Source organism: Carassius gibelio, chromosome B2 (genome assembly GCF_023724105.1).
Source record: "Carassius gibelio isolate Cgi1373 ecotype wild population from Czech Republic chromosome B2, carGib1.2-hapl.c, whole genome shotgun sequence".
In the NCBI taxonomy this organism is placed as follows: Eukaryota; Metazoa; Chordata; class Actinopteri; order Cypriniformes; family Cyprinidae; genus Carassius; species Carassius gibelio.
In genome coordinates, this window is record NC_068397.1 from 21,953,770 (window position 1) to 21,977,609 (window position 23,840).

General features: G+C 35.1%; 2 gene segments (V, D, J or C); both read right to left on the reverse strand.

The window, feature by feature from the left end:
• Positions 1–12,284: 12,284 nt before the first annotated feature.
• Positions 12,285–13,260, reverse strand: LOC127951253 (T-cell receptor alpha chain V region RL-5-like). The segment is given in 2 exon segments: positions 12,285–13,051; positions 13,168–13,260. Coding segments are annotated over 2 exon segments (414 nt in total).
• Positions 13,261–22,327: 9,067 nt separating this feature from the next.
• Positions 22,328–23,562, reverse strand: LOC127951255 (T cell receptor alpha variable 14/delta variable 4-like). The segment is given in 2 exon segments: positions 22,328–23,355; positions 23,469–23,562. Coding segments are annotated over 2 exon segments (408 nt in total).
• Positions 23,563–23,840: the final 278 nt, after the last annotated feature.

Below are 23,840 nucleotides of genomic sequence, written 5' to 3' on the forward strand. Positions count from 1 at the left end.
TAAGTGTATCAGCAATCATAAATCAAAGAAGAAAATTTCTTAGAAATATATGTTATCAAGGTGACGAGGTACGAAACAGCGCGGGGGCGCACCTGTTATGATTTTTCGATAGTAAAAACAAATTATATGGTGTTGTATTACTTATCAATATATAGTTTTTGACCAGTGAATGTGTGCAAATGTGATTTTTTTTTGCCCGTCATTAAAACGGCGACGGCGCCTGCCGCTGCAGCAGTCGATTCTGTTCCCCTCGGAATGTCTGTTTCCCCTCGGGTTGCCAGGTTCGTGTAATAAACCCAACCAAATAGTTAATCAAACATTTTCCCAAAGTAGCCTAAATTCCGCGGATTTGGCAACATTCCCGCATGCAAATACACCAAACACACCTGGATTTAAGGAATGCAAAAAATGACAAATTTCTTGCTACACTGCAGCATAGTAAAATGATTCTCACACTCCCGTTTATGTTCTTTTTTATTATTATTCATCTTGCAGTTTTTCCGTTATTTTTGTCTTATATTTTTACATTTCAAGTTGAAAAACTTCTCGTCCTAAATTTATTTTCAAGTTTAAGATTTAGGACGGTATTTTGAACTATTTGACTTGCCGTACATCCAGTCACGCTTCTTGCGCACGCTAGTTCTGATCGTACGTATAGTAACTCGGCAACTACGCAACAATTGTAGTATGTTTGCGTTAAGGGGAACAGACATTCCGAGGGGAACGGAATCGACTGCTACTACACCGAAAATCTGACAGCGTATGACAAATCGACAGAACACCGGCATCACATTACATTTTTTTATCTACAGGTTACAAACTAGTTTTTGTAACGTTAGCTATATAGACGGAGCGCTCAGTTTTTCCTGTGGTAAAATGCATTTGGCCTAAATCGCATTTTCTAAAAGATGAAATGCTACTATCTGCACAGGCTATTTAAATGTTGGCTATCGCTATGACTAGATGGCAAAATGCTAGCTCTCTCTCTCTCTCTCTCTCTCTCTCTCAGGCGACGTCCCACATGTCTCAGTCAGTGAGTCAGTCAGACATCAAATAAATAAAATATGAGCCTTTATAGACGTAGTGTTTAGTAGTACTTATTCAAACAACAAGATATTTATTTACCCTTCGCAAAACTTTGTTCAGCTCCGCTGTTGTCTACTGTGCGGCTGGCAGGCTGCTGTGGAACTTCAGTTGATTCAATGAATATAGAGGGGGCGGAGTTATCAGCTTACTGACAGCTTGAGGATCGAATGAGATTTACACAAGCTCGTTTTAAGAACTTTCATTTGCTAAATATTTGTAAAACAGACAGACAGACGTAAAGGGTGACCAATAGCATTGATAAAAAAAAAAAAAAAAAACACTACCAAAAAAAAGGGCACTTCGGAGTGTAAGGGCAAAAAGGGCATGTGCTCTGCACAGGTTGAGCCCTACCTGTGCACGTGCCTGAATGTGACCCTTTTTTAACTGAAACACTGTGATTTAAGTCTGGAGCTCCACCCTGTGGCGAGATTTGACCTTCCAGGACGAGTCTTGAGCTCATTGTGTTTATGAGGGATACAGAAAAGAGATGAACGCCCTCTTCTGGATGAAAACAAACACATTTAGACCTTCATCACTCACAGAGGACTTGGACAATATTTGTGTTTTTACCCTGTGATGATGACTTTTGCCAAGTTAGAAGGTTCTTACTGTCACAAATCAATGCATTCCTCTAAAAGTGCTTCTCAATGTTTCTATTTGAGCATTAGTTTATAGACAAATGTGATCAAATTAAACAGGGTAAAACATTTACTGAGTTTACCTACTAAGTTACTGAAGCTTTCTTGCCAAAGAGACAAATTAAAATATTATAATATACAGTCATATAAAAAGACAAACTATAATATACTGGAATATGATGAATATATTCTGCATTTTTTTTTCTAACTGAAATCAAACATGATATTATAGTTTTTTGTATAACTGAAACAATACGCTTGGATTATTCATTGAAGTGTTAAACAGTTGAATAAAATCAGTAACACACACACACAAAAATGTTTTTACAGTGAAGTACACAATCATCTGACTGAAATCAGGGTTTTTGTTCAGTGTTCTTGTGTTTCCTGTCACTGTGGGCCTCAGAGCACAGTAATATACAGCAGAGTCTGACACTTCAGCAGAAGAGATTGTAAGATTCACTTGTTTCTTTGAGTCTTTTGCTGACAGACGAAGAGAAGGCACAGATTCCCCTGAATTTTCATTAACAAGTATCAGGATCTCTGGTCTAGATCCCATATATTGCCGATACCATTGAAGATTGTATGCCCGAACGCTGTAGTTACAGGACAGAGTCACATTTTCGCCTCTGAAAATATGCCTTTCAGAAGACAATGGCTGTATTGTGTCAGCAAAAGAATTTCCTGTTTGGACAAAATGCAACTCTTGATGAAACTATTAATTAAATGAACACTAAAGGTAAGCAACTTATATACAATCAAACAGATACAAATATTTTTTAGCAAACAAGAATAAAGCCATAAATGAAATTATTTACCCGTGAGTAATGTCAGTGGTATCCAACAAAACAGAAACATGATGGTTTCTGATGAAGAGTGATTGTAAAGTGATGACTAAATGAATCAGCCTTTCAAACATTCACCTTTGTGAATACGCTCCACCCTCTGCCTGAGACTTTATCTTCACTCATGGGTTGTCCTTTTCTTAAAATCAAAAGACCTAACATTATTTCTTTACATTTGAAAAAAGTAAGAACAGTTGCATCATTGATCTGTTGTGGTTGATTTGAAGCTGGTGTGTCACAATGTTTGTGTAATGCAAGATGTGTTCAAGTATTAAGTTTTTGTAGAGAGCAGGTGGGTTTCCTGTCACTGTGGGCATCAGAGCGCAGTAATATACAGCAGAGTCTTTGACTTCAGTAGAGGAGATCTCCAGTTCCACTTCTGTGATCGCTTTTTTAGCCTGTGCTTTGAGACGTAAAGAGGGTTCGGAAGAAACGCCAGTCTCTGCATTAAAAATAAGGTACTCAGGTCTGGATCCTGGATATTGGCGGTACCACTGAAAGCTGGGCCCATTGCCACTGTATTTGCAAGAGATAACAGCACTTTGTCCAACTGAAACATGCTGTTCTGGTAAGAGAGATTCTATTGAATATGCATCAGCACTCTCTGTAAAAGAAGAGAAGAGAAAATAAGTCAACTCAGTCGACTGGTACTGATGTTAATGCAACAGTGAACATCAAACTATTACTTACCCTTAAGCAGTGAAACTACAATGAAGACAACAGTAAACATGGTCACTGCTCAGTAGTCTGAAAGCTTGAAGTGTCAAACTCAACCTTGATTCAGTCACATTTAGCTTGATCTGCTGTTTAACATCAGGCTTCAGAGCTCCACCCTGTGGCAACAACAAATATATTTGTGTTACTGTACTGCATGTTATAACTTATATTCATATATAAATTACTTTTAGCTTCATGATACATTGAGGTCAGAAAATCAAAGAATTATTATGTAATTTAGACCTGGAAATGAATGAATGAACAAATAAATAAATAAATGTATGTATTGAAAACTGTAAAACAACAGGTATGTTGAAACTGAAAAAAAATATATATATTTTTTATGTTGTCTCCAGGTTTTTTGAAGTCACTGTATGTAATACTGATGTTAAGACATGTTAAGGCATATTTGTATGTCACTCTTTCTTTAATGTGAAGATAATAGTGTGCTTAGTGTACTTTGTTGCAGCTGATTGATTGGTTGAAAAACATTGGACAAATGTTTACACTTGTGAAATTTAATTTAGTATTTTATTTAGTGTATCAGCAAGTTTTCATTGTTAAGGCTTTCAAATACATGTAAATTCAGAATTATTATATGTATATAAATGGTTTTTGTACAGCGTTCTTGTGTTTCCTGTCACTGTGGGCCTCAGGGCGCAGTAATACAGAGCTGAATCTGTTTCTTCAGCAGAGGAGATTGTCAGATTCACTTGTTTTAGGTCTTTTGAAGCTTTTGCTGACAGACGAAGTGAAAGATCAGTTTCTGAATATTCTGTGACGAGAATGAGATACTCTGGTCGAGATCCAGGATATTGACGATACCACTGCAGACTGTTAACATCACCACTGTAGTCGCAGGAAATAATCACTTTTTCACCTCTGACAACATGCTTTTCAGAGGATAATGGTTGTATTGTGTTTGCAAAGGAATTTCCTGTATACATATATATAAAAAACAGATTATTCGATTATTATAATTAAACAAAACATCATAAAAACATAACAACTGCTCTCTCTTCAGCCACAATTTGTACCCCATTATTTAATCATTTATGAAGTCTCTAAAAATCAGAACATCTTACCTATCGATAATAAAACTGATATCCAGCAAAGGAGAAACATGGTGGATGTTCTGCAGAGAAGAGGCGAAGGCAGAGTAAAGTGACTCTTGCACTGTCACTGTTGTGAGAGCACCTCCCTCATTTCCTAGTCTGCTTTTTCTGATAGTGACTGTGTTTGTCTCTACAGGACAAATATTTAAGGGGATTCAATTCTTATTTATAAGATTTATGTTATTATAAGTTTATTAGAATACCTAAACTATAATAGATGTAATAGATGTTTCAATTTTATATGGTGCACTTCTATTATGAAATTTGTTTTTATAATTTCAAAGTCTTGTAAGGATTAAAAGATGGACACTACCATAGAGGATTTGCTAAAAATAGAAATATTATGTATAATGCCAGGTAATATTTATTTTTATCTAAATGGAAATGAATACTGCAAAACTAAGCACTGATGGTGCAATTCACTGCTGCTTTTGAGCTGCTGCAGTACAAATTGTGTCTCGCCCCTGTATACAAACCTTTTGTATTGTTGCAGGAGGTGTATTGTTCAGAGATATGTTAAGTGAACATCATGTATCAGGTTTTTGTACAGTGTTTAGGGGTTTTCTGTAACTGTGGGCACCAGGGCACAGTAGTATGTTGCAGAATCTGCCATCTCAGTTTTGGAGATCTCCAGGTCCACTTGTTTTTTGTCCTTTTGGGCTTCAGCAACATGACGGTCCTTCTCTTCTGGACCAAAATTTTCAAAAGCTTCTAAGGTAAATTCTGGGGCAGTTTTGGGATATGGTTTGTACCACTGCCAACTTCTTATATTATCTCTTATGTAGTTGCAGGAAAGAGTCACCTTTCCCCCTTCTAAAACATGCTTTTCTGTATACCGAGTTATTATAGCATATGCAGAAATATTTCCTGGGAAAGGAAAAAAAATGAAGAACAAAAGAATATCAGTCAACAATGCATATTTAGTAGTTGTATCTTTTTATTTAAGTATAGCCTATAGATTTAATGCATATGTAGCAAAGGTGAATTAATTTATAGTAAATTTTTTAAAAGTACCTGAAAGATGTGCTAAAACTGTGAGGCAAAAAATCAACATCATGAAAGGTGAAGATCATATACAAGACGAGCAACACGAGAGCTGAGTTCTCTTTCAGTGGAAATGTTTAACTCCTGCCCACCATCATAAAGCTCCTCCCTGAGGATTGAGAAATGATGTCAAGATTAGTGGCAAAATAATAAAAATATTCTTTATACGTTGCTTATGGAATGTTTTCTAAAGCATTTTAGTTGGGCGTTCATCTAAGAGGCTTAAGAGAACACTGAAAAGTAACATGCCCATAATGTTTACTAAATAATACAATTAAAGGTTTTAAATGTTTGTTTTGAAAGAGCATTCAGAAATAATGTTTTCAGAACTTGGGACTGTTAGCAGTAAGACATTTTTGTTATCTGAAATCTGAAAAATAATTAAGCTCTTATTATAAATGTTTTGCTTAGATTCGTTTTATATCACTTTTTTATTAGGGTTAATGAATGTAAATTAATCACCATTAATATCCATCATTCTGTCCAGTAGAGTAAAAAGAATTGAGATGAAGCACCAGGATCAGAAACACTGTGAAAGTCATAGGTTTTTGTACAGTGTTGAAGGGTTTCCTGTTACTGTGGGCACCAGGGCACAGTAGTACACTGCAGCATCTGCCATCTCAGTTTTGGAGATCTCCAGATCTAGTTGTTCATTCTTTTGAACCTTTGCAACATAGCGGTCCTTCTGCTGTGGTCCCAAACCTATAAAAGCTTGCAAGATAAATTCAGGTGCAGTATTGGAAGACTGTCTGAACCACTGTAGACTGTTAATATTGCTTCCACTGTAGTTGCAAGAAATAGTAACTTTTCCTCCTTCAAAAACATGCTGTTTAGTAGAGCGAGATGTTATTGCATTTGCAAGAACATCATCTAGAAAGACAAAAAGAGAAGATAGCATTAATTCAGTGTCATTTAAAATGTATTTATATATGCTCAACAAACAACATATAGCTTTGGTATACAGTAAATATAATCAACCACCTGTAAGAAGTGCAATGACTGTGTAAAAGAACAACATTGTCATACTGAGATACAGAAATTCAAGAGAAATAGCTGTCTTTAAATAAGTCCCACCCTGAGAATGACTCCCAGCCCCGTGGAGGAGACTTCCTTGTTCTCATGTCTTTTTAAAATAGCTAGAAAATAAACAGCTCCACATTGAAATACAAGATTTGTCTGACTGAAGTGGTAGAATAAATAAGGCAAAGTTTCTACCTTTCTAACTTTGCTGAATACACAGAGAGATCAACAAATGTAGAAGTTTGGGAGTTGGTTGGGTAGACATTAGGTCAAATAGAATGTACCTGTATTGTTTTATTAGAAATACATACATTTTCACTAGTGAAAACTGTCAAAAACAAACAAGAAATGTTCCAGAAACACTTCTAAGGGATGTGTAAACTGAGTAATGTAACAATTGATTAATATGTTTATTGTTAATTTTTTTAACAAATTTTTTTCTTCCCTCTTCTTCTTATATTTGTCACATTAAATGTAAACAAACATTAGTCCTATGAATACTGATTTCTACTTCTAAAATCTCAAGCACATGAATCATTTGGACTTGATGAAACTTTTGGAGATTGACAGTTACGATCGCCATCCTTCCTTATTTCAAATGTTTTTTTTTTTTGTTTTTTTTTTTTTTCTTTTTTTTACAGATGAACATCATATGGGTTTTGTGCAACATTAGTGTGAGTAAATCTTAGAATTAAATTTTAAGTGGATGATTTCTTTTGTATTAGTCACACAAAGTGGTATCACTATATTTAGTTATTTTCATTGGCATAAATCATATGCAAGCACCAAAAATATCTGTGCACAAAACAGCATGGCTGAAAGAAATTACTATTCTTTCTTGAGCACTGTGATCTCAGCCTAGAGCTCCACCCTGTGGCAAATGAAACATTTTTGATCTTAGTTTTTTTTTTTTGAACGTAAATGAAGTTAACTTGTAACACACACAGTACATAGTGCTGCTGCTGCATACCGGCTGTTTACAAAATTGTTTATTGACAAGAAAACAGTGATGAATAGATCAACTGTGGATGAATAGCTTTCTGTGTTAATTAACCATCATGCTAAGCTACTGTACTCTGTATATTATTCAGAAAATTGTGTGGTGAATTTTGAGATCATTATAAGCATGAGGAGCATTGTAATTCTTAGTGCACAGCACCCCTGTCTCGGCTAAGTGAGTAAAGTGTGAAACAACAAACTAATTACTTTTTTATTCTCTGATGACCATAACTATTTCTGCTTAGGTTTACAAACCAAAGTTAACATAAGAGTGGTTATGGCAGGTTTTTGTACAGTGTTCTTGTGTTTCCTGTCACTGTGGGCTGCAGGGCGCAGTAATACAGAGCAGAATCTGTTTCTTCAGCAGAGGAGATTGTAAGAGTCACTTGTTTTAGGTCTTTGGAAGCTTTTGCTGACAGACGAAGTGAAAGATCAGGTTCTGAATATTCTGTGACGAGAATAAGGTGCTCAGGTCGAGATCCAGGATATTGACGATACCACTGCAGATTGTTAACATCACCACTGTAGTCGCAGGAAAGAATCACTTTTTCACCTCTGACAACATGCTTTTCAGAGGATAATGGTTGTATTGTGTTTGCAAAAGAAATGCCTGTAAAATAAACAGAGAAATGCATCTTTAATGATAAAAAGAAATTAGATTTAGCATCATAAACTCATACTTAGATTCTCTAAAATGGTTTTTATTCTTTATCGTAATGGGGATGATACCCTGAAAATTAGAATGTCCCTTACCGATGAATAATGAAAATGTCCAACTGAAGAGAAACATGTTGGATGATCTTCTGAAAAGGACTGATGGCAAAGTCAGTGAAAGAAGACTTTGAATCCCCAACTTAGCAAAAGAGCTCCACCCGCTGAGTCTTCATATTCTCTGATAAATAATGTCTGTGACAAGGATTTAAAGACATAAACACTTGTTTAGAAATAATTCTGATATTCTGATATCATTTTTTTTTTTGAATGTTTGCTTAAGATGTAAATAATGTAATATTCATTCTCTCAGGTTTTTGTACAGTGTTGAAGGGTTTTCTGTTACTGTGCACCAGGGCACAGTAGTATACTGCAGCATCTTCTACTTCAGCTTTGGAGATCTCCAGGGTCAGATGTTTTTTGGCCTTTTGTGCTTTAGCAACATGACGGTCCTTCTGCTCTGGACCCAGAGTTTCCAAAGTTTGTAAGAGAAATTCAGGGGCAGAGTTGGGATACTGTCTGTACCACTGCCAACTTCTTATATCATTTCCACTGTAGTTGCATGAAATAGTCACTTTTCCTCCTTCAAATGCATGATTGCATTCGCAAAAACACTTGCTGGGGGAAATCAAATTCACAATGGAACAAGTAATATTTAGTGATATTTGTGTACCTTCAGTAATTATATATTCATTAAAGGGGGGGGTGAAATGCTCGTTTTCACTCAATATCCTGTTAATCTTGAGTACCTATAGAGTAGTACTGCACCCTTCATAACTCCAAAAAGTCTTTATTTTTATTATATTTATAAGAGAAAGATAGTCTGTACCGATTTTTCCCGGAAAAACACGAGCGCCTAGAGGCGTGGCGTGTGGGCGGAGCTAAAGAATCACGAGCGCGAGTAGGATTTTGTGTTGAGAGCGTTTTGAAGCTGTGACACAGATCCAGAGGCTGAAATTTAACAAGAGCAGCATCAGCAAAGGCTTCTCTATGTGGTATGTACTGAAACTGTATATATTTGCTTAGCGGTTTTGGAAAATGACTAAGTTCCACTGTATGTCTTCTTTCTTTTTCTTTTTTTTTAAGCTGTAAGTTACATGTGGAAAGTGCAGTTTGATGACAACATCGCATGTTGTTTACTTGATGTGCTCACGCGCCGATAGCTAAGTGAACAACACAGAGATATTTGAAGCAGTTTTACTCACAGCATGCGGTTCCAACACACGATCGTGACGCTTTTTTGTTGCGACTGCATTATCCTTAAGAAATAAATGATGTGCAAATCCGTCGTCAAACTGGACCTTGTTTGTAAAACAAGCATCTTCGAAATGCAGGGAACAAACAAAAACACTTGCACAACTCCGTTGATGCTCTGTAAAAATAAACTCCATCCACTGGTCCCTTAATGCTGTTTCTCTTTTGGTAATTTGTGCAGGGTTGTCTTGCCCTGGCAACCAAAAACACACTTCTTTTGTGACTTTTCGCGACGCTCTCGCTCTGATCAGTGAATCGCTCTGATCAGTGAAATGTTTGTGCTCAGCCTCGCTATACGGGAGCACACGCTCTTCCGGCAGAAGTGCCCTCAAGACCCATATAAGGAAATTCCGCTCCATCTAACGTCACACAGAGCCATACTCGAAAAAAACTTTCCAAAACTTGTGACAAACCGGAAGAGGTTTTTTTGGAACAAAAATACTCCTTCAAACGTACAAGTTAATTTTTTTAACTTTGTCCATGTTTAGCATGGGAATCCAACTCTTTAACAGTGTAAAAAACTCAGTATGCATGAAATAGCATTTCACCCCCCCTTTAATATACTTTCATAGATTTATAAAGATATATTAACAAATATAAATATCAAATGGAAATACCAGTAAGATGTGAAAAAATGTTGAGGCAAAACAAAACCATTATGACTGCTGGAGATCATATACAAAATAAGATTTTTTGGGGGGAAACAAGGCCTCAAGCTGATGTTCCCATTCTCGTCAAGCTCCACCCAAAGAATTTTGGGACTCTATGTTGACTCTTAAAAATTAATAGTAGATTCAGATATATTTCCCACAACAGACATATAGCACCAGTGCAATTTTAAAATAAATATTTGATTAGAAATCATTCTTATACTTACTGGACAACTTAATAAAATGAACAAGTAAAGGCATCTGCATAATATGCATCTTAAATGTGTAATAAGGGCATCTGTGAATTAATGAAAAGTATTCTGTTACATGTTCATCATTTATCAACAATTGTAGTTTTTATGGTATAGGGACAATCTCTTGCCATGTAAGATGCTGAAATCAAGAGAATCTCCAAACGAGAAGTGATAAATGTTTTACTTCTGAAGTATGTTGTGTTTTTGTATAGGAACACTCAGTTTCCTGTGATTGTGGGCTCCAGTGCACAGTAGTACACAGCTGAATCTGTCCATTTAAAATTTAAGATCATTAAATGCACTTGTTGGAGGTCTTGATCAAATTTCACAGATCCTCGTGTTAGGGGTAAGTATGTTCCTCCCTGGGGATAGCTGTAGATGAGGAGCTTTGGATTTGATCCAGCGTACTGTCTGTACCACTGCGCATTCAGCACTCTTCCTGTGAATCCTTTGTAACTACAGGATATGGTTACATTTTCACCTACAACAGTGCTCATAATAGGTGATAATGGGAAGATTGCATTTGCCTCTGTGTCACCTAACAAAACAACAACAACAACAAAAAAATTAGACAGAAGTAACTGAATAAAATTACACTAAAAAGTCTTAATTCAACTGTGATTGTATTAATTTAGACAAAAGTAAAAATGTATATGCATGAGTTAATCTCACCCAGATGAATCCATAAACTAATAAGTATGAAGATAAACATAATGGTTGATGTATTGAATGTCTGTCTCATATAATATGTGCACCTTCACTTTTGCGAGGTCTATAGACACAGACTCCACCCTCTTGAGTAACTGTCTCTAGTCTGCAGCTGTCTGCAGCATTTTCACGTCCCTATCTACGTATAGTATAGTTTAGACCAGGGTCTTTCCCTCTTTATTAACATTTTTCTTTTTTAGCTTTTAAAACATGCCTTTCAGTTGCTAAAGCATAGTCTTCAGGTGAGAGTACTGTTATTGCAAGCACTTTCAGGGAAAACATCAACAGATGAATAGTAATTTTAGGCCACCTTCAGTAGTTGAATATCTGTTTATTAATGTGCATCTTTTAAATGACTGTAGACATAGTAGATTGTTACCATGTGTGAATATTAAATTTGCATAGCTTTATCAATGACCAAAACAATGAAGCAAAACTAAATAAACTTTTTATACATATTATTTGAAATGATACATTTCACAAAAAAAAAAAAAAAAAGAAGAAGGTATCCATGAAATATCCTTTAAGGGCTTCTGGCTGGGAAAACTAGGTTGCTTTTGGAAGAAGTGTTAGTGAGCCCAGCCGGGGGTGCTCACCCTGTGGTCTGTGTGGGTCTTAATGCCCCAGTATAGTGACAGGGACACTATACTGTCAAAAAGCACCGTGTTTCGGACAAGATGTTAAACCGAGGTCCTGACTCCTGACTCTCTGTGGTCATTAAAAATCCTATGACACTTCTCATAAAGAGTATGGGTGTAACCCCGGTGTACTGGCCACATTGACGCCACTGGCCCTTGTTAATCATGGCCTCCTAACATTCCCTATCCACTGGATTGGCTCTATGACTCTCTCTCCTCTCAGCCTGTAGCTGGTGTGTGGGGAGTGCACTGGCACAGTTGTACTGTGGCAGCTTTGCCTGAAAGGTGTGAGATTACAGACGGTTTTGCTGCTGCCAAGCTCCATGTTGATAGATTGTGTTAAAGAACTCAGGTTTTATAACTGCACATTCACCACTCTTCTAATAACATTTTTGTAACTACAGGATATGGTTACATTTTTACCTACAACAGTGCTCATAAATGGTGAAAGTGGGAAGATTGCATTTCCCTCTGTTTAACCTAACAAATAAATAACTTGGTTAGGGACGAGTAATGAAATAAAATGACATTGAATAACATTCCAGTTCAGTTCAAAATGTTTTATATACATTTAAATGAATAAAAATGTGTTTGCATTAGTTAATCTCACCCAGATGAATCCATGAACTAATAAGTGTGAAGATAAACATAATGCTTGATGTACCGGATGCCAAAATCAAGATGACTGCATCTCTGAGACTAGGGTCTGTCTCTTTAGTTGATATTTATCAACGTGTTTTTCTTTCAGAGCTTTTGCCACTAGATTTACTAGTAACAGTCTAATCTCAAGAAATACTTGATAAAGAAAACCTTGTATAATAGACATGCTCATTTGTTTTTACCTGATAACACTTCAACAAAATGTATGATTGCTTGACCTTCTGCTAAGCTTTCTGGTTGTGTCCAGTTTGTGGCTGCAGCATTGTGCAAATATATTTTTAGAGCATCATACAATACAAAGACATATAATTTTTTTTTGTTTTGTTTAGTATAGCTCATCAGGTTGTTAATTTAGTTGTTTTCCCTTTCATTTTGTACAGTGTTGATGTGTTTCCTTTCACTGTGGGCTTCAGGGCACAGTAGTACATTGCAGAGTCTGATACTGAAGAAGAGGAGATCTTCAGATCCACACGGTTTTTTTTCTCATTTACTGTGGCAGACACTCCAGGAATTGGAGGGTCAGCTGGCTGCTCAAGGTTGGAGTCACTAACCAGAAACAAAAACTGAGGTTTGGTGTTGCTGTACTGACGATACCACAGGAGGGAATCACTGCTGTAAGACCCATTGTAATTACAGGTCAAAGTAATGGAGTCACCATTGTTAGCAAGTTCAGATGAGTAGAGAGGAGCTATTCCTTCTCCACCCGCATCACCTGAAAAAAGCAGAGCATTACACTTTAATCCTCAATCATCACACATTATTAATGTCTGATGATTTATATTTGAAAGACTTACTCAAAGGATTCCAAATAAATGTCTCATAACTTACCTGAAAAGAGAAGAATGAGCCAGACACTGCATAGAAACATCCTGGATCATCACGAGCAGCTCAAACTCTAACTCACAGCCTCTGACTGATTTTGTGCACATTTCCTTTTTTGAACTGTTACACCAACTGAAGATTCAAATCTTCTGTAATCTGAGTGAACACTGCCATCTTCTGTACAGTTTTTGTTATTGCTTTAATAATTTGTTACTTATTGCAGTAGCTATTAGGGACAAGTAGACAGTATATTTGATTTTATTTGATTTTAGATTCTGTTGATTTTTTACCAGTCATTTGAGTTTACAGGATGATACTTAAGCATCATCACAGTTAAGGCTACAACGTCTTTTTATGAGACATAAAATGAAACGTAATGTTTGTACATTTGTACAAAATGGAAATAATGCCACCATGTGGTTGTAGTAATGGAATTAAATCAATCAGCTGTGAAAGAGCAAGGTTATCATTCATAACAGCATATTTTGTCTGCCTTTTTTGGGGTTTTAAAATATGGGCAGCCAGTTTATAAAATATAAAGTTATAGGGTTATTTTACTGAACCAACAAATCCACAATGTTGTCCTCTGTTACTGCTGCAGAACCTTTAGAAATTAAATGGTCATCTTTTTATGATGAAAAACTTAAACATTCAATGAATTGTATCCTGAAATCTTGACCAGAAACTCTTGCATATTCATTTTAAAATTTTATTTGATCATAATTGTGTTGAAATGTCTAATATATATATATATATATATATATATATATATATATATTTATTTATTTATATTTATTTATTTTGTGTGTGTGTATATAATATATATATATATATATATATATATATATATATATATATATATATATATATATATATATATATATATATATATATATATATATATATATATATATATATATATAGCTATTTAAAAAAAGAAAATTTCATCAATACATTTGAAATATGCATTTTCTTTGAACTTCGATAACTTAATTAATCTGCAAATAGAAAACATGAGCTATGACAAAAGAATGGAGATCAGTTGTTTTTTTCACTTCATAGTGGTTTTTGTACAGTGTTGATGTGTTTCCTGTCACTGTGGGCTCCAGGGCACAGTAATACAGAGCAGAGTCTGATACTTCAGCAGAGGAGATCTCCAGATCCACTTTCTTATCTTTCATGCTCATTTTTCCATCCATTCCAGGGATACGGGGATCTGCATATTTTACATGTTTTGTTGATGCCTCCATGACAAGGAGCACAAATTCGGGTTTGGATCCAGGATACTGGCGATACCAATGCAGACTGTTTGCACTTCCCTCATATTTGCATGACAGCATGACCGGCTGCTTTTCAGTGACATGAATGTCATTCTGCAGTGGTCTTATTGACTGTGCAAATGCATCTGTAGAGAATGGACACCTTTTAGTTAGAATGATAAGATGAAAACATTCACAAAATATATATTGCTTGGGAAAGCAAATGATGAAATATTATTTTTATTAAATTATTTGCTATGAACTGGCATAAAAGATTGTCAATACAATTAATTACAATTCTATCTTCAAACAAAGCTATATACAGTACTGTTTATCACTTACGTTCTGTTATTGAAAACACGAGCAGACAGCACAGAAGCATCATCTTTGCATCACAAACAGCGAATGAGAACTGCACACAGATGTGAAGTTTTGTGAGGTCCAACCAAAAACTCCACCCACAGCTTGCAATGTACAGTATAAATGAAAACATTCAGAGATATCACATTATCAGTGTACCAGATTTAGTGTGAAATATTGTTTAACTGAAGATTGATATGATAAGAATGGGGGAAAAAAACTAGTCAATTCTATAATTGAATTCAATTCATCTGAAAATGCCAAGCTTTGCGAATTTATAATTTATAAATTTATAAATATATATATATATTTTTAAAGAATCTTTTTTTGCTTTTGTTCATAAAAAACTGAAATATAAGGTGACAATATAATACATAAATACATAAAAATACAATATATAAAAATGTATATAATGTAATGTATTATAATAAATTGTATTAAAATATTATACAATTTGAGTAAAATTAACCAAAATATTTCTTTATTATTTATTTAAGCTTATGATAACAGTGAAGGTAAACCAATGCTTTTAGAAAATTTTGAATTGAAAATTGACAATTGACATTATTATTTCAATTATATTATTGTCAGAGGATATTTAACATACTACATAATAAAGACTTCCCATAGAGGTTTTTGTACAGTGTTCTTGTGTTTCCTGTCACTGTGGGCCTCAGAGCGCAGTAATACAGAGCTGAATCTGTTTCTTCAGCAGAGGAGATTGTCAGATTCACTTGTTTTAGATCTTTTGAAGCTTTTGCTGACAGACGAAGTGAAAGATCAGGTTCTGAATATTCTGTGACGAGAATAAGGTGCTCAGGTCGAGATCCAGGATATTGAAGATACCACTGCAGATTATCTACATTGCCACTGTAGTCACAAGTAAGAGTCACTTTTTCACCTCTGAAAACATGCTTTTCAGAAGATAATGGTTGTATTGTGTTTGCAAAAGAAATGCCTGTAAAAGAAACAGAAAAATGCATCTTTAATAATAAAAAAGAAATTAGATTTAGCATCATAAACTCATACTTAGATTCTCTAAAATGGTTTTTATTCTTTATCGGATGATACCCTGAAAATTAGAATGTCCCTTACCGACGAATAATGAAAATGTCCAACTGAAGAGAAACATGTTGGATGATCTTCTGAAAAGGACTGATGGCAAAGTCAGTGAAAGAAGACTTTGAATCCCCAACTTAGCAAAAGAGCTCCACCCTCTGAGTCTTCATATTCTCTGATAAATAATGTCTGTGACAAGGATTTAAAGACATAAACACTTGTTTAGAAATAATTCTGATATTCTGATATCATTAATTATTTTTTTGAATGTTTGCTAAAGATGTAAATAATGTAATATTCATTCTCTCAGGTTTTTGTACAGTGTTGAAGGGTTTTCTGTTACTGTGCACCAGGGCACAGTAGTATACTGCAGCATCTTCTACTTCAGTTTTGGAGATCTCCAGGGTCAGATGTTTTTTGGCCTTTTGTGCTTTAGCAAGATGACGGTCCTTCTGCTCTGGATCCAGAGTTTCCAAAGCTTGTAAGAGAAATTCAGGGGCAGAGTTGGGATACTGTCTGTACCACTGCCAACTTCTTATATCATTTCCACTGTAGTTGCATGAAATAGTCACTTTTCCTCCTTCAAATGCATGATTTTCAGAAGAGATGCGTGTTATTGCATTCGCAAAAACACTTGCTGGAAAAAAAAATTGAACAAAAGTGATATTTAGTGATATTTGTGCACCTTCGGTAACTGTATATTCATTAATATACTTTCCTAGACGTATATAGATATTTTAACAAATATAAATATTAAATGAAGATACCTGTAAGAATAGCCAAAGCGCTGAGGTAAAACAAGAGCATTATGACTGTTGGAGATCATAAACAAAATAAGATTTTGGAAATGGGGCCTCCAACAGATGTTCCTATTCTCATCAAGCTCCACCCAAAGAATTGTGGGACTCTGTGTTGACTCTTAAAAATGTATAGTATAGTAATAGTAATAGTATATTAATAGTTTTAATAGTTGCAGGAAAGAGTCACCTTTCCTCCTTCGAAAGCATGATTTTTAGTATAGAGGGCTGTTAATGCATTTGCAAAAACACTCTCTTGGAAAATATAAACAACACAAATGTACAGTATCTGTTTCTTAATATTTTTTATAGGGGTATATAACCTCCTAGCAAATATAGATATATTAACATTATGTAAATATATAATTTTAACTGTTAGAAGTGTCAAAATGTTAAGGTAAAACAAAATCATTGTGACTGTAGGAGATTATCTGTAAAATGAAATTTGGAGAAACACAGGACTGTCAGCTGTACTCATCCTCATCAAGCTCCACCCAAAGGATTGTGGGACCCTCTGGTGATTTCACAACTGAAATCTTCTACTGCAAAAAGTCATTTTTTATTTATATATTTGGTTTGATTTTTCTATGTACAGTACATTGAAACCAACCAACACATTAAAATGAGCAAGTAAAGACATCAACATAATATCCATCTTAAATGTATTAGGACATTGGTGAATTGAGGAGAAGTGGGTTGTTACCTGATTAGTTGAAAAAAAAGGTATCATTTATACAATTCAAATTGTTACAGTATTGGGACAAAGTACAAATCATGTCATGTATGATTTTGAAATCAACAAAATCTCCATATATATATATATATATATATATATATTTTTTTTTTTTACTGTGACATGAAAGGCCTTGAATCTGAAATATATTGTGTTTTTGTATAGGAATCCTTAGTTTCCTGTGATTGTGGGCTGCAGTGCACAGTAGTACACAGCTGAATCTGTCAAAAAAACCTTTGAGATCCGTAGATCCACTTGTTGGAGGTCTTGATCAAGTTTGCCAGAAAATCGTGATATGGTTATTGGTAAGTCTGGACCTTTGTGTGAATAGCTGTAGACACGGAAGACTGGTTTTGATCTCGGATATTGTCTGTACCACTGCGCATTCAGCACTCTTCCTGTGAATCCTTTGAAACTACAGGATATGGTGACATTTTCACCTACAACAGTGCTCATAATAGGTGAAAGTGGGAAGACTGCATTTGCCTCTGTGTCACCTAACAAAATAAAAACAATAATAATAATAAAAAATAAAAAAACTTGGTTATGAAACAACATAAGTAATTAAAATAAATTTAAAGGAAAGGAAACATGTATGTGCATAAGTTATTCTCACCCAGGTGAATCCATAAACTAATAAGTGTGAAGATGAACATGATTGATATATTGGATGCCAAAATCAAGAAGTTTGCTTCATCATACAGACGTACCTCCACTTTTGTGAGATCCCAGAGACACAAAACTCCACCCTCAGAGTCATATGAATGTCACTGCAGCGTTTTTTGTCTCCTTGCAGTATTTTAGTCCAGGGTCTTTCACTGCAGTACAGTACATCTTTATCAACATGATTTGCTTTTGTAGCTTTGTTAATAACATGCCTTTTAAGTTACTAAATCATGCTTTTCAGGGGGACTTTCTTGCATTTGCAAAACACTAGGAAAATATCAACAACAGCACTCTATATGTTCATTAATATACATCTTTTATGGGATTATAGATATGCTATATAACAAATGTGAATATCAAATTTATATACCTGTAAGAATTTCAAAATCAGGGAGGCAACGCTGAATCATTTCTAAATTGAGAAGTGTGTTGCTGCACTATTGATCTTTATCAACACATTTTTGCTTTTGTACAATTGAATGAGTCTGTACTTCTAGAGTTTTTCGTTTAGTTGTTTTCCCCTTCATTTTGTACAGTGTTGATGTGTTTCCTGTCACTGTGGGCTTCAGGGCACAGTAGTACATTGCAGAGTCTGATACTGAAGAAGAGGAGATCTTCAGATCCACACGGTTTTTTTCCTCATTTACTCTGGCAGACACTCCAGGAATTGGAGGGTCAGCTGGCTGCTTAAGGTTGGATTCACTAACCAGAAACAAAAACTGAGGTTTGGTGTTGCTGTATTGACGATACCACAGGAGGGAATCACTGCTGTAAGACCCATTGTAATTACAGGTCAAAGTAATGGAGTCACCATTGCTAGCAAGTTCAGATGAGTAGAGAGGAGCTATTCCTTCTCCACCCGCATCACCTGAAAAAAGCAGAGCATTACACTTTAATCCTCAATCATCACACATTATTAATGTCTGATGATTTATATTTGAAAGGCTTACTCAAAGGATTCCAAATAAATGTCTCATAACTTACCTGAAAAGAGAAGAATGAGCCAGACACTGCATAGAAACATCCTGGATCATCACGAGCAGCTCAAACTCTAACTCACAGACTCTGACTGATTTTGTGCACATTTCCTTTTTTGAACTGTTACACCAACTGAAGATTCAAATCTTCTGTAATCTGAGTGAACACTGCCATCTTCTGTACAGTTTTTGTTATTGCTTTAATAATTCGTTACTTATTGCAGTAGCTATTAGGGACAAGTAGACAGTATATTTGATTTTATTTGATTTTAGATTCTGTTGATTTTTTACCAATCATTTGAGTTTACAGGATGAAACTTAAGGATCACCACAGTTAAGGCTACAACGTCTTTTTATGAGACATAAAATGAAATGTAATGTTTGTACATTTGTACAAAATGGAAATAATGCCACCATGTGCTTGTAGTAATGGATTTAAATCAATCAGCTGTGAAAGAGCAAGGTTATCATTCATAACAGCATATTTTGTCTGCCTTTTTTGGGGTTTTAAAATATGGGCAGCCAGTTTATAAAATATAAAGTTATAGGGTTATTTTACTGAACAACCAAATCCACAATGTTGTCCTCTGTTACTGCTGCAGAACCTTTAGAAATTAAATGGTCATATTTTTATGATGAAAAGCATCACTGATGTAAAATACACAAATCTAGTGATGAGACATGCTATACTCTGCATGCCATGTTTCTGACCATATTTACTGGAAGACATTGAATATTTGTAATTTTAAATTCAATTTGCTACACCATTTAAAATAAACCAGTGAGGTCAACAAGGGTGAATTAAATTTGGCAAAAGAAAATAGTGATCTGTCACAGTACATTTTATCTTTCCCTTAAACATTTATATGAATTTTATCCTGAAATCTTAACCAGAAACACTTTCCTCTTCATTTTCAATGTATTTGTGTTGAAATGTCCAATATTTTAATTTTTTATAGCTATTTAAAATAATAGTAATAATAATTAATGTGAAATATCTTAAGCATTTTTTTGAATTTCGATTACTTAAAGCTGCAGTAGGTAACTTTTGTAAAAATGTATTTTTTTACATATTTGTTAAACTTGTCATTATGTCCTGACAGTAGAATATGAGACAGATAATCTGTGAAAAAAATCAAGCTCCTCTGGCTCCTCCCAGTGGTCCTATTGCCATTTGCAGAAATACATCGCTCCCGGTAAGAAACAACCAATCAGAGCTGCGGTCTGTAACTTTTTTATGTGTTCAAAATTTACAAAATGTATATAATAAGTGAGTACACCATGAATCCATTTTCCAAACCGTGGTTTTAGCCTGTCCTTGAATCACTAGGGTGCACCTATAATAAGTGTTTATATTCGGACTATTTTAGATGGCTTCGGGGGTACCACGGCGGATTGACCCAGTACCTTTGTGATTCTTCATAGACATAAACAGAGAGAAGTAGCTCCGGCTACGATGTTCTTCGGCAAGACGCAAGCAGTTCTGTTTATTAACCGCTAGAGCGTCAAAAGTTACCGACTGCAGCATTAATTAATCTGCAAATAGAAAACATGAGTTATGACAAAAGAATGGAGATTCAGTAGTTTTTTTTTCACTTCATAGTGGTTTTTGTACAGTGTTCTTGTGTTTCCTGTCACTGTGGGCTCCAGGGCACAGTAATACAGAGCAGAGTCTGATACTTCAGCAGAGGAGATCTCCAGATCCACTTTCTTATCTTTGATGCTCATTTTTCCATCCATTCCAGGGATACGGGGAACTGCATATGTTACATGTTTGGTTGATGACTCCCTGATAAGGAGCACAAATTCGGGTTTGGATCCAGGATACTGGCGATACCAATGCAGACTGTTTGCACTTCCCTCATATTTGCATGACAGCATGACCGGCTGCTTTTCAGTGACATGAATGTCATTCTGCAGTGGTCTTATTGACTGTGCAAATGCATCTGTAGAGAATGGACAACTTTCAGTTTGAATGATAAGATGAAAACATTCACAAAATATATATTGCTTGGGAAAGCAAATGATTAAATAATGTTTAATTATTTGCTATGAACTGGCATAAAAGCTTGTTAATACAATTAATTACAATTCTATCTTTAAACAAAGCTATATACAGTACTGTTTATCACTTACATTCTGTTATTGAAAACACGAGCAGACAGCACAGAAGCATCATCTTTGCATCACAAACAGCGAATGAAAACTGCACACAGATGTGAAGTTTTGTGAGGTCCACCCAAAAGCTCCACCCACAGCTTGCAATGTACAGTATAAATGAAAACATTCAGAGATATCACATTATCAGTGTACCAGATTTAGTGTGAAATATTGTTTAACTGAAGATTGATATGATAAGAATGGGGGGAAAAAAACTAGTCAATTCTATAATTCAATTCAATTCTTCTGAAAAAGCCAAGCTTTGCGAATATAAAACATATATATTTTTAAAGAATCTTTTCCTTTTGTTCATAAAAAACTGAAAAAAAGATGACTATACAATACATAAATACATAAAAATACAATATATTAAAATGAATATAATGTAATGTATTATAACACACTGTATTATAATATTATACAATTTGAGTAAAATTAACCAAAATATGTATTTATTATTTTTTTATGCATATGATCACATTGAAGGTAAACCAATAGTTTTAGAAAGTTTTAAGGACATTGACATGATTGTCAATTGACATTATTATTTAAATTATATTATTGTCAGAGGATATTTAACATGCCACATAATAAAAGAGGTTTTTGTACAGTGTTGTTGTGTTTCCTGTCACTGTGGGCTCCAGAGCACAATAGTACAGAGCAGAATCTGTGACTGCAGCAGAGGAGATTGTAAGATAGACCTGCTTCTCCATCTTATTCACACTCCCATTCAGTCTTGGGAAAGGGGGGTCTGCAGGAAGTACACTATTTGATTCATAAACAAGAAGCAGAAATTCAGGTCTGGATCCAGGATATTGTCGATACCAATGCAAACTACGTGCTTGGCTATCATATTTGCATGACAGAATGAATGTCCCTCTCTCAGTAGCATGTTCTTTGGTTTGCAATGGTGTTATTGACTGGGCAAAAGATTTACCTGCAAATAAAGCATGAAAAAAATCAGGTAAAAATACACACAGAATGTTCAGTATGAAGTTATGAATTTTTTTTTATCGTGTATTAACATAAATTAATAGTATTTTTGGTAAATATATCTCATAAATCTAAAGTAAAACAATGAATCAAACCTACTCACCCTGTATGGCTAAAATTACAAGTAGGTATAAAAGAGAAGCCATTTTCGCACTGCTAAAGAACAGACTGAAGTCAGTTTAGAGATGAACCCCAACACAATATCTTGAAGCTCCACCCACTTCATTGCTATGTGATTATAATTTCATAAAATGATACACTCTCTCTCTCTCTCAAAAAAAAAAGGTGCATGGTATCTTGAAGGGTTTATATTGCAGAACCTGATTTTATCAAGTGCAACATGTTCCTGGATCGGTATGTTTGTTGGTGCCGAAAAATCGTGATAAACCAATTTGAAAAAAATCCATCTTGACTACTAATATGTAGTATTTTATATGTGAATAGGTAGTCTAGTATATTCATAATCATCACATTTGGCATCATATCAAAATGGCAACTTTTTGACAACAAATGTGAGTGGTAAAAGTGATTAGATCACAGATTAGAAAATGCTTTAATAATGAATGTAATGAGAAATGTCAGAAAACATTCCTCATTGTGCAGCACAACATAATAATAATGCTCCTGATGCACTGACAAAATTAAGACTAAGATGTGTCAAAATGTAGACTGCATACTGGTAAGAACTGTAAGAACTTCTAGTTAAATGCATTTCAGTATTCTGATTTCTTGAACACAATGACAATTGAAACTCATTGGCACACAATTCTGGACCAACATTTTCAAATATAAGCATTTATAATCACCCCCCGAGCACAGACACTGAATTCTATTTTAATGTGTCTGATTTTTGTACAGTGTATGTGTGTTTCCTGTCACTGTGGGCTGCAGGGCACAGTAGTACAGAGCAGAATCAGTTAATGCAGTGCCATCGATCTCCAGATCCACACGGTTTTTCTCCTCATTTAATCTAGCAGATATTCCAGGAATTGGAGGGTCAGCTTGTTGTCTAAATGCAGCTTCATTAACTAGAAACAGGAAGTCTGGTCTGGATCTCGGGTACTGACGATACCAGTGGAGAGCATCTGTAGCAGCTGATCCGTTGTAATTGCAGGACAGGGTGACGGTGTTCCCTTCTGAGACAAATGCATTCGGAGAGACTGGTGCTATTCCCTCACTAGAGGCATCACCTAGGAGAAACAGAGAAAGATACTGTAGATGGGAATAACAAATGGAGATGAACAAAACTTTATATTATTGTGTGTTCTAGTCATGTTTATTTGATTTATTACATGCATCGTACCTGTTAAGAGGCAGATAAGCCACAGACAAAACAAGAACAGCATTACTGACATGGAGCAAATGAGCAACTATGGTTAACTTTGTCTGAATCCTCTGCATGCCTGATATGATTGTCTTGGATCTCCTCCTCTTATGTGCCCCAGAAGAAATGGTTCAGTTTCGATTAATGATTGAATACTGCCATCTTGTGGATCCTTTTAGCCATCACATCACAAGTCTCTATAGCCATACATTGGCCTGGAGAAACACATCTCAGTAAAATAGTCATCAAATAAAATAAAACTCACGAGGATAATTGTAAATATTTGAATTAATATTAATTAGGTAATTGTTTTGCCTCTTAAAAAACAAGAAAAACATCTGGCTCTACTTA